The sequence below is a fragment of the Electrona antarctica genome, assembly GCF_951216825.1.
Source record: "Electrona antarctica genome assembly, chromosome: 22".
Taxonomy (NCBI): domain Eukaryota; kingdom Metazoa; phylum Chordata; class Actinopteri; order Myctophiformes; family Myctophidae; genus Electrona; species Electrona antarctica.
This window is the reverse complement of record NC_136805.1, coordinates 21520190-21532252: the sequence shown is the minus strand read 5'-3', so window position 1 is coordinate 21532252 and position 12063 is coordinate 21520190. Positions and strand designations below refer to the sequence as shown.

Genomic DNA, 12063 nt, shown 5'->3' with positions numbered 1-12063 from the left:
CCTGTCAGTTCGATGCCTTCCAAGAGAGCTTTACAAGTTGTCAGTGAAGAGAATACACTTGGAGAGAGAGAGAGAGAGAGAGAGAGAGAGAGAGAGAGAGAGAGAGAGAGAGAGAGAGAGAGAGAGAGAGAGAGAGAGAGAGGGAGAGAGAGAAGAGAAGTATGGTGAGTGATTGGTGAGTAAGATAGTATGAGCAAAGGGGAAGAAGAGCAAGAGAAACAGAGAGAGCTTAGTGCTATACAATACTGTCTGGCCCAAAACTACGAACAATACTCACAGCCGACACATAAGACGAAATGCAACATCCAGTAATGTTGCATCCATTCATGCATCTTTCTTCAGAAGACAAACTGTGTCTGGTGAAAACATAAGGCCACGCAGTGCCTTGGTCTTAAACTTCGCCTTAGCTCAGTAAAGAAAATGGCCCTCTCTTATCGTGTTCGTGATCGCTGGTGGAGCCTGGCCCAAAAAAAACAGGCACCAACACTCAAGGGGAACGCTCTTTCTTTCCCCCTAGTTTCATTTTAATTAGGTAGAAAACAAACACGCTCTATTGCAAAATTACTAAAGCAAACTGCGTTACTCAACCGTAAGGTGATAGCCATAATTGTCCGAGCATATAAAGACATGACAGGAAAGGCCAAAATTACACTTTGGGGGGAAAACCCGGTAACCCAACAGTTTGTGATAGGGCTTGCCAGGAAAAGGCAGCTGTTAACATGCCAGGGTTTATTCCCACAACTAGCTGTGAATGTGTTTACTGTATATGTGACGGTTGCTTGTTTTCCCGCCAAAACTGAGAAGTCTGAGGACTCTACCACCTGTTGGTCTGGTGGGTGGGGTAAGGGTGAGCATGGGGGTGAACCCACAAGAGACTGTGTGTGTTTGTTGGGGTGGGGGGGGGGGGTGGGAGGAGGGCAGGGGTTGGTCAGTATAGCTCTGATCTTCAGATGCACATGTGCGTTTCCCCCAGCCCCGCCGTCCAGTACACGGGGTGTCAAAGTGCCCCCTTTTTCCGTTTGAAGACGCACTTTTGAAACGTAAATCTGAAGCCTCCACTTCCATGCAAAATCCCCACCACCTGACCCGGGGACATTCTGGCTGAGGCCTTTCCACGGGGGCCAGATGTTGTCAGGAAGGAGTTTGTGGAAGGTAACATAGGTCTGCGTTATAGTGGGGTGCGACACAGGGCCGGGTTGAGTGTCAGAGGTCAAGTCAACAAGGGTCTCGGTCTCCAGCGTGCAGGGACTTTGTTCCCATTGCTCTACACAGGCCTGTGTGACCTTTGACCTTACACCCGCCCCACGGCCCCCTTTCTTCATCAGCCGTAGCCAGAACTACTTCTTCTCCAGCGTCCAGGTGCTACCGAGTCCACAGTGCATTTGGGAAATTGTGGAGTTTGTGTTCCCTTAGTCAAGTTAACAAAGACAATTTTGGCTCTCTGATATTATCGTTTAATTCACCACTTAAGCCCTACAGTATACTTTGTTGTACAACAAGCCGATGTACGGCCTGGGCCATAGCTCAATGGTCCAGGCACCTTGGCTGGTAATCCAGTCTGGCAGTGTGCCGCGGGTTCGACTCCCGATCCCGACGGCCCTTACTGCATGTCTTCCCCCCCATCTCTCTCCCCATTTCCTGTCAGGCTACTGTCTGTCCCTCCATAAAAAATATAAAATAAAGGCGAAAGCCACAAAAACAAAAACATAAAAAAAAAAACAAGCCGATGTACATGCTCACAACACGTTGCGGTGCAACGATTGTGGACATGCCCATAATGTCATGCCCAAAACAGGGACGCCAGGTTGAAAGTGGTTTTACAAAAGCCCTAAATTGTAGGTAAAACATAACATTTTATGTCGACGCCAACTTCTCTAAAAGATTAGCAGACCTCAAAAGGTTGTTCCCCTAACTGAGGATAACCAAAGTGTGAACAAATGGCTTTTTGTCAAATTAATCCAACAACAACTTTGTTTAGAGCTTTATCCATGCCTGTGAATACACATGGCTGTGCCAAATCATGTGGTATTTCAGGATTGGGGATGAGGAAGCAACACTAAACCCCTGGTTATTCAATCTGTCTGGCAGACGTCTGGGTGTCGGTCTGTTGTACCTGCCGAGACATGCGGCATGGAGAGAATGGTGTCAAATCTGTGCTTCCCGGGTTAATCCATGGGATCGCCGAACAACACGGGCAATTGGCATCCAGTTGTCAGTCAATGCTGAATAAACTACTGGGTGGTTGGAAATGCTTATTTAACAAGGAGCGGGCACGTCTATGTCAGCAATGAAAATGTACAAGATCAGAGTGATGTTAGAGCCTCTCACTTGCACTCAAAACAAACAGGTTGTTACGACATTGGTGTTTACTGCCAATGTCCACATTGTTCAGTAAACAACCAGCGACTGCCAGCCCAGGATGGGGTGTTGGTGGGAGTACTGGGAGGGGGGAACCACCCTCACGCCCCACCCCCAGCTCTCTTCGAACCTGGCTTTCTGAAGTTTTATGTGCAGGGGCTTGGGCCAGTTAAGAAGCAGTAAAAATGTCCTCAGATGTTGATGACTTTTCAAGCCTGTGCGGCTGAAGGCGTGACAGCCACCGCCTTGGGATTTGTAGTCCTTTGACAGGCATTTGCTCACTTTAACTGATTAGTGGTGCTGCGTGTTTCGCTCACAGAAAGGGGACTCCCTTTTTCGGGTCGTATGAACTTTCAGAATTATTAGTACTACTATAGAGAAAGCGGGTGCAACAGCTGAAAAGCTGAGGCTGTCAGTGGAGCACCTCCAGGCTATACATCTAGATGACATCAGAGCTTAGTGTCTTGACTCTCTGCCTTCTGACATTGGAAGAGTTCCTTATGTTCGCAAACACTAGCAGAAATCTCCTCAGCCACAGAGAATAATATTTGTGAATTCTAAAATAAAGTGTTATTCCCCTCCGAGAGTTCCAGATTCCTTGTGCTGGTTTGGGCTGTGCACTTGATATATTACTCGTATGAATTCCAAAACTTACCTAACGGGTCAGCTTGCGCCACACATTCTCTGTTCTCTACGACTTCAACATCAGTGATCTCGTGGACATTCCGAGACACAAAGCAAATGTGGTTTGCGTTGGCCTGGCGCATGCTTGACCTGCCCTATGGCCTCAATTTGAATGTCTTTTATCGATGCTCATTGCGGTCCAAGGATGCCAGTGCTACGACAAACACTTGGACTCGCATAAAAGCTGCGTGCACTGGAGAACTCGTTTAATGTTGTCGGGACATTTCGCCGCAAACCCTGTCTTTAATCTCGCCGGCTGTTTCTTGGGGCTCCTGACACCGTAAAGCCGTGGTGGGAGAGGGGCACTGGCCACCGCCTGGGCATGAGAGAGCCCTGTGGAATTTACTTAAGGGCTGCTGGGACCACAGTAATGTAACGGACTGTTTTGTGTGTGTGTGCGTGCGTGCGTGCGTGCGTGCGTGCGTGCGTGCGTGCGTGCGTGCGTGCGTGCGTGCGTGCGTGCGTGCGTGCGTGCGTGCGTGCGTGCGTGCGTCTACGCGGCGGTGCTGTAGGCGGTTGGAGGTACATATAACACTCGCTATATTGTGTATAGACACCCGTCCACAGAGCCGGGCCTGATTGGAAGCAGACATGGCCCATACCAACTCTTACACCCTCCTCCACCCCCCTCCCTCCCTCCCTCCCTCCCTTCCTCCCTCCTTCCCTCCACCATGGCCCTCCCAGCTCACTTCACTCCCCCTTTAGAAAACACCTGTATTTTATTGCAGTTACTCCATTTCAGACGTGACTAAGACCCCCACCCCCTCATTCAGCCACCCCGCTGACCCCTGTGCTGACCCAGACACATGGAGACAGAGATATACAATATCTTCACCAAGATGGCGAATTTCTTTTTTTGGGGTGTGGGGGGGGGGGGGGGGGCAAACTCAATCACAAAAGAGCGACAGAGAACGACAAGGAGTCTCCAAAGAGAACCTTTTTAGTCAACTACTTTAGGCCCTTTATATATATATACGATGAAGGACATGCCCAGGGACGGACGCCAGTGATTTTGCAGAAAAAAGGGGCGGGATAGTCTGAGGAGGCGATGGTTGTTGTAAAAAGCTAACAGGTTCCACAGAGAAGGAGGGATGCGGGGGAGAGAGAGGCGGCCGGGGAGTGAGTGAGGGAGAAGGTGAGGGGAAGAGACAGCTCCTCAAGGGTCGGGGATTGCTCTGATCAATCATGATGCCAGGCAGCCGCCCAGGTTGAGGGCCGCTTTCCTACAGGGGAACTTTAATTTCCGTCACATCTGGGCCTCATGAGAGGAGTGGGCGATAAACCTCTTTACCGCCCCGATTGCCGGGCTTTGATAAAAACAGATCGCGGCCCCCGGGGGCGCTCCTGTGTGTGTGTGTGTGTGTGTGTGTGTGTGTGTGTGTGTGTGTGTGTGTGTGTGTGTGTGTGTGTGTGTGTGTGAACACAGCACTTCCAGGCATGAGGGGAGATGGAATAGGTGTCCCCACACACATTTCAATACAGTATGAGGGAGACCTCTCTCTGAAATTCTCTGCCGAGACAGTTTGATTGTAGATGTCTCAATACTTGGTTGCACAACACCGACCGGCAACAAAGTATAACTCAGGCTTACGGTTTGCATCTGGGATAAAGGGGCGGTGGATAAACCGTCAAACCCATATTTTTTAACCATTGCATGAATACCGGTAATAGCTGTATAGTTTTACATCTTAGCAAATAAAAAACGGGCAACAGTGGCATGGGATCATGCCACTGGGACCCTCCTGGTGTAAAATTACAGCCTGGGTCACCCCGCAAATGGAAAACTGAGTGGAAGCCAATGGGAGGAATCGCGCCGTGAAATTTCAACCTTCACGGCTATGAGTGTTGGCAGTTCTCACCATTGCCATTGTTGGGAAAGTCCTGGAACTAATCCCTCACCTTCATTAGAATCAAGGGGATGAAGAAGAAGGAAAGAAAATGTCCCTCTGCTATTGATTTGCATATTTCACTGGGCATCAGGGACAGGAAACGGGTGTTGTTGTTACAAGCGGCCCATCAAGAGGCAGGAAAATGCTCCCAGCCAGCCTGATATATATTTAAAATATTCACCGCAAATGTGAAACATTCCACTCACGAAAACACCAATTTTTCCATGAGCGATATATCTTGATCTGCCGATAGCAGCACGCGTCTTGTGGCCATGCCTCGTGGAACAGCTTCTCTTTATTTATTTTGTTTCTAAGATACTGTTGGTAGTGCAGCCAAGCACGTCCCCGTTTCCCCCTTTAAATTACCATACACAGTATAATCCAGTCAATTTAACTAAATTGACAAATATGGGCCCATTTTACTATGCAAAACTACAGCTAAATGCTGTGCATCCTATAACAAATTGGCTGATGCCATGTGTCGTCATGGCATCAGGCTCGAACAAATCAGTCAGCTCCATATGGGCACAAAAGGGGGCATACCCATATGGCCATATATTGATGACATCAGGGATCTCCATATATGGGCTTAAAAGGACGGACAGATACAAAGATCTCCATATGTGGATATATAAGTCAGAAAGGTCAGTAGATGTGAGGGCCACATATAGCACAGGCCTGAAGTTTCCCCCCTCACACAATTTGTACTTTTTCTAATATTTAACTTAAATTTGACCATGGAAGTCAAATGTGATCAGGCTGAAACCTGAAGTCAGGGATCCACATCATTTGATTTATCTTTTAATCGATTAAGATTTAAGACCATGAGGTCCATTTTACGAATGCCTATTTTGTGGCGAGGACCCCAAAATGGATTATTTGGCTGTGGAGTCTGGACCCCTATCTGAAAATGTAGGCTATTGTGACTCAACAAAGACAAAATGTAGATCTGCTATTTTGAATAGCCAACGCTAAAATCACACAGATGCTTCCCCTATCTATAAGGCCACATTATGCCCAAATATGGACACACACCCATGTATGGAGATCCGAGATCCCTGCTAAAAGCTGATAACAGCCTTTATTTAATACTATTGGCAGGCTCACTACCGCACACGATATGCACAGATCAGAAGATGGGACATTCTGGCGGTGGTGTAAAGTAACTAAGTACTGTACATGTGAGCGTGTTTGTAGAGCTACTATTTTAGAAAAGGATTTGACCAATTTTGGAATATTTCAGTACTTTTACTTAGAGGAGGTGCCCGTGGGGCCTGTACAGCGGTGCCCGTGGGGCACTGGCCTACTTGGAATGATGCAAGTTGGAAATGTATGCGCCAAACAATGTCTGTGTCCCTTTTATGCCCGACGTCAGAATGATGTCAGATTTCAGTGTCTCTTTGTGTCCCTATATTCCTATATATGGAGTTCTGTGTCAGCCATGCCCAAATATGGAGTGTTGGGATGTCAGAATAGGTCAGCTTCTTGAGTTCTGTGTCAGGCATGCCCAAATATGGAATGTTGTGAGGTCAGAACAGTCCAGCTCCATATATGGACCCTGGGCAGGGGCCCGGTCCAGAGCCCGGGCAGAGGCCTTTTTGGGGCGGTTCTGGACAACCGTGGGTCCGACCTACTCGACACCGTGTCGAATTTGAAGTCGGTGGGGCGAACGGTTCTCGAGTTACGTGGATTACAGACGCACAGAGACTTGGTGCATTTATAGTTAGATAAATATTTTGATGGCAATATTTTTATTCAAGTGCAATTTAGAACGCAGGACTTGTACTTCTTGTAAGTATTTCTACATTGTGGTATTGCTACTTTTACTTGTGAGGACTTCTTCCACCGCTGCATGGTGGTGGCCTAGCCACATCAGCATGTGTGTGGTCCACATAATGTCACATTGTGGTGGCCTAGCCACATCAGCATGTGTGTGGTCCACATAATGTCACAAGCTTGAATCTGGGGGCGGGGTTCGCATCAACCACATAATCACAACTTCCCCAGTTCAATTCCAACGAGAGCGGGGGGGGGGGGGGGTTGCATGTCTTTCCACCTCTCTGTTCTCAGTTTACTATCTCTGGACAGCAGGGGTGGGCAACTTTGATGATGGAGAGGGCCACTATATTTACACACTCACTCCAGAGGGCCACATTGCTGTATTTTAACTAATTGTTTTCTCCTAATTAATGCTCTACATCGTCATTCTGTGTCACACACAAGTAGCAAAAATGTACTTTCCTGACATTTGTTTTGCTATTTTTGAATTGGAATCCTGAAAATTGACAAACAAAAACCTACCCGACTCATCACCCATGTATGTTTCATGTCACGCCCTCTCTCTGTCTCCTCTTTCTCTCCACTATACCACCAAACATAAAACAGAGATACCTTGAAAAAACATGATCAAACATTGTAGCTCTCTCCCTGGAGTCTTACCTTTGCAGGCTCGTCTGTGAGTAATGGGTCTGGCCATGTCTCTGTAAAAGCCTTCCTTGCAGTAGTGGCAGTGGCGACCTGCTGTGTTGTGGCGACAGTTCATACACACTCCTCCGCTCTTCCTCCCTGACAGCTTGTAGAGCTCCATGTTGAAACGGCAGCGCCGGGCGTGGAGGTTGCAGTTGCACGCTGCAGAGAGAACGGGTCAAAGTTCACTTTTTCGAAAGGGACAATAACATAGCAATATTGTGCCAATTTTGTTCTTATGTTTGATGTTGTTGTCCTGCTATGTGACCTTTTTCCCTCTTGTTACTTTTTCGAATTCTCATGACTATTTTGCAATTTAAAGGAGCATTCAGTGATTTGGGTGATTTGGAGAAAAAAAACGGTCCACCCGGTAACAAGATGTGCACATGCACACGCTCTACAGTGGGGGAAGTACAACAGACCAACAGCACGTGCACCAATGCCCGCCCCACTCGATCATGATTGGAAGAAGGCCCCTCTCATCCTGATTGGATAAAGGCTTTGCCACCCAAAGCCCAAACCGAAACTAGGGTTTTTTGACCCCAGGGGCTCACTGGGGACAGGGAGGAACTCCTTATATGGTCAGCACACTTTATAGTAGGGAGGATTATCCAAAAAATAAGAAAAAATAAGTGATATTTGAATTAAGTGAAATCACTGAATATACCTTTAACCCTACATGATTGATTTGTTCTTTATTAAGGTGTCATGGTTGCAAGGAAGCCCAGACCATGTGGACTTACAGGACACTTTTACATTTCGTTTGACATAGAAAACCTACCTAAAACACCCAACCTTCATACATGCTAATTATAATGATACAACCTAAAATACAACATTAGGCCTGTTACCTCACATCTTAACAGGAGACTGGACATGAGCCTACTTGAAAAGCTGAGATTGTATTCTACTCCAGGCTCTAGAAACAAAATGTGCCGTCTTAAATACTTCATAATTACACCTGTAAACTTGTAATGTGACAATAACAGGTTTATTGTCATCACTGTTGAAGTTACAATAGTTAATTCTTAGCTGCACAGTGGATAAAGTTAGAGACATGTTCTATCCCGTTTTATCTGTTCATAGGGAGTAGTAGTACGCGCTGCAACGTTGCAAATGTCTAGCTAGCATCTATTAGCAAACCACAACAAGGCAAGAAAGGTTTTCCAGTGAGGCAGTGCTACAGTGAGTGGTTTATAATTTACACTGCGGCTGTGTGCTGCTTGGCTGACATTCCAGAGCTCATCAATCACACTTGATATTTGCAAGAGCTCATTTTCTCCATTTCATAATTAATGAATTCGGCTTCTCTCAGACCATTGCCTATTAATCACTGGAAAGGGAGACGTTAACCCATTTTGGGCGGGAACCCCTTGGTGTTAGCATTATGTTATGCTTTAGCTATTGAAAAATAGCAGATCTACAAGCTCATAGCGCGCCACCGAGTGGCGCGCTACGAGCTTGTAGGTCTGCTATTTTTGAAAAATCGAAGAACTTTTTAGAATCAAGGTCAAAATGGGTTAATTTCATGAATCACTGATGAGTACAGACCTCTAAAATCTATTAAAAACTGGGCCTGTTCCGATAAGGGGACAAGCTTGAGCTAGCTGTCTTCTAAATGAGGCAAGGCAGGATCTATGACATGTGGGAAGTTAAGTTACATCTCTAGGCAGGCTTCCCCCTGCTCCGCTCACCGGCCAAATGGCTCCTTAATGCCTTGTCTGAGACATGATGACCCATGCTTGCTCACAGGTCTCAAAGTCAAGTTTTCAAAGGATTTTTCCATAACTTATAATTATCCAATACTGACATTTACTGGAATGTTCATTCAACAGCTCCAGTACACAGGAAATTATTTAACTCTCTCTTTCTTTATACAGTACACAATACATCTATACATACAGTGCCTACACCTACATACACAGTGTGTGTGTGTGTGTGTGTGTGTGTGTGTGTGTGTGTGTGTGTGTGTGTGTGTGTGTGTGTGTGTGTGTGTGTGTGTGTGTGTGTGCGTGTGCGTGTGCGCCTGCCTGCCTGCCTGCCTGCCTGTCTGCCTGTCTGCCTGTCTGCCTGCCTGCCTGCCTGCCTGCCTGCCTGCCTGCCTGCCTGCCTGCGTGCGTGCGTGAGGGCTCAATCTATTCCCTCTCCTGTTTAAATAAGAGTCAGACCTAGGTTTTAAAACACTTGGCTATGGGTTCAAAGATGACTATTAGAGCATTTGGTTCCAGTTCAATGTGATTTGCAGAAAAATGCACGAGAAGTAAACAACAGTGAAGCCATTTGATGGAAAATGTCAGCGGTAATGGCAACATAGGATTATCAGTGGGATCACAACAAAAGCTGATATTAATTAACAGCAATCAGATGGGGGCGTCTTAGAAAATGGATCTCTGCATCAACGGCTGTTTGGAATGGTCCAAGCCACAACAATTAGAGACTACAGTATATGGGGGGTAGTAAGTACAGACCTGGACTTGTGTTAGTGAGACCTGGATCACACAGCATTTGTAAATAAGTCTTAATCTTTATCTTAACCAGCTTTGAGAATCATAATATTATGGTGCATATTAAGATGTTGTTTCAGTGTCAGGTAAGAACTTTGCAGCTCTCACTGTATATGGCAAATCCCTCCCAGCTGGCATCCACACTAAAACAAGCCATCAAGAGTGTTTGCAAGTAGTGACCCAGGCCAGGTTGCGTGTGTGTGTGTTCGAGGCAGTGTGTGTGCACCCGCGGGTGTCAACGGGTGTGCGGCACCTCCGTGACAGAGGAAGAATCACATAGATGACTGAAATCTCAAGAACAAATCAATAACAAAAAGTAACATGAGTGCAGTGACTGATAGTTGATTAGAATCTCGACTGAAAACGAAGCCTGGCAACAAGCTATAGGAGAGAGGCCTGTTTTTTTCCTGGTCTCGGGCCCCGTCAAGAAGGGGGAGTGCATTCCCAGACTCTGTCCCAATCCAATCCTCCGGTTATTATGCGGGACAATTTGTATGGAATTCTGCCATTAATTAAATACTGCTTACGGTCCGAAACCTTGTAGGACCTGTGCAGTTTCTAGAGCCGGCCCTCTTCGACGAGGTCTCTAGGATTGTGACCTGGTGACAGAAATTGTACCTTTAAGTTAACCCCACTCCTGTAAAGCAGGGGCCAAAGGAAACGTTGAGGCACTTAAACCTGATTTATTCTTCATTGCACGCTGGTGTCCAGCACAGAAAATAACAGATCTACAAGCTCACAACTGAGCTGTTTTCAACGTGGAACACCTTCACGCAATTACGTATAAATCTGGTATGGTAGCTTTGCAGAGCGGAACAGGTTCAAAAATTCTTATCTTTGGTGTTTTCTTTAGGCTTCAATCCCTGTTGTAGCAAAACAAAGACAAACACTGCTAATTGGTTACATATTGCCTATGTAATCATCTCATTTTGTGAGCACATACATGTGTGTGTGTGTGTTTACGTATCTACGTATAATCTTCTGCACATATGCATGCATGTGAACACCCAAACAGCCTGTCTAACTTCTAGTGAGAGGAATGTGACAAAGTGCACACCTACTGCAATGAGGGGGGGCTGCGGATTGGCGGTGGGTCTAAAAAGGGGGATTGGGGGGTGGGGGGGGGGGGGGCTTGTGATTATGATCAAACGTCTCAAACACACACACAGCTGTGAGCACTTGTGTCCATTAACACCTAGCAGAACATGAAAGCAGTGGATCACTCTTTTTTTTCACTCTCCCCCTGGCCTAAACGCGCAGGGGTCTCCTCTCATGGACACACTTACTGGTCGGGAGCTTCGTCTGATCGTCCGATATCATCAGCCGACCTAAGAAAAAGCAACACGGTCCTAAACCGCATTCTCGCTATAGAATCTTTTGGTGATGAAAGCTCTGCATTGTCACCTTGCTAAACTTTGCCTACAGTATGTAATTTTATAAACGTTTTTAAAAAAACATTTAACCAAAACGCACTATAACATATTTCTTAATAATTTCACCCTAAAGTAATGTTATGTAACGTAATGTTCACAACATGACTATTGACATACAGTAACGCTGCCTGTCAATTATGTAAAGTAAGAGGATTAAATCAGGCTTAAATAAACTGCAAACCTGACTTACACTCACGATACAATGTGAGTTAAGCCAAGCAAAAGTGGCCATGTATTTGACATAAACTGGCTTAGGTCACACTCTTGACATATAGGCCATAATGCTACTGGGGCGGGAACAGCAAGATGTTTTCAATAAGGATATGAGGTTTTTACCAGAGGTGGCCACTGTCACGAAGAGATGATTGAGGCAAATTCTACGTCGTAAGCCATTATTTTTTTACATGTTAACCCATTTTGGGCGGGAACCCCTTTTGGTGTTAGCATTATGTTATGCTTTAGCTATTGAAAAAGTAGCAGATCTACAAGCTCATAGTACGCCACCGAGTGGCGCGCTACGAGCTTGTAGATCTGCTATTTTTGAAAGATCGAAGAACGACTGACAGGTCAAAATGGGTTAAATAAACATAAAATACAATACGATCTATTCTGAAATGAGTGACTGACAGGAGGCGGGAATCGGGAGGAACGAGGACGAACATCTGAGTAAAAGCGACGGTATGCAACGTGTGCACGACACGCGTGAGTGGATGTGAGCGAGTATGTGCG

General features: G+C 46.2%; 1 protein-coding gene across 1 annotated transcript in view; it reads right to left on the bottom strand.

Annotated features, from left to right (window-relative positions):
• The window catches only part of ntn2 (netrin 2), a 61014-nt gene that overhangs the window by 14818 nt on the left and 34133 nt on the right, over nt 1-12063 (bottom strand). Inside the window, exon 3 of the mRNA XM_079492700.1 lies at nt 7371-7559. Within this exon, the coding sequence (XP_079348826.1) occupies nt 7371-7559 (189 nt within the window). The remainder of the gene's footprint in view (nt 1-7370; nt 7560-12063) is intronic.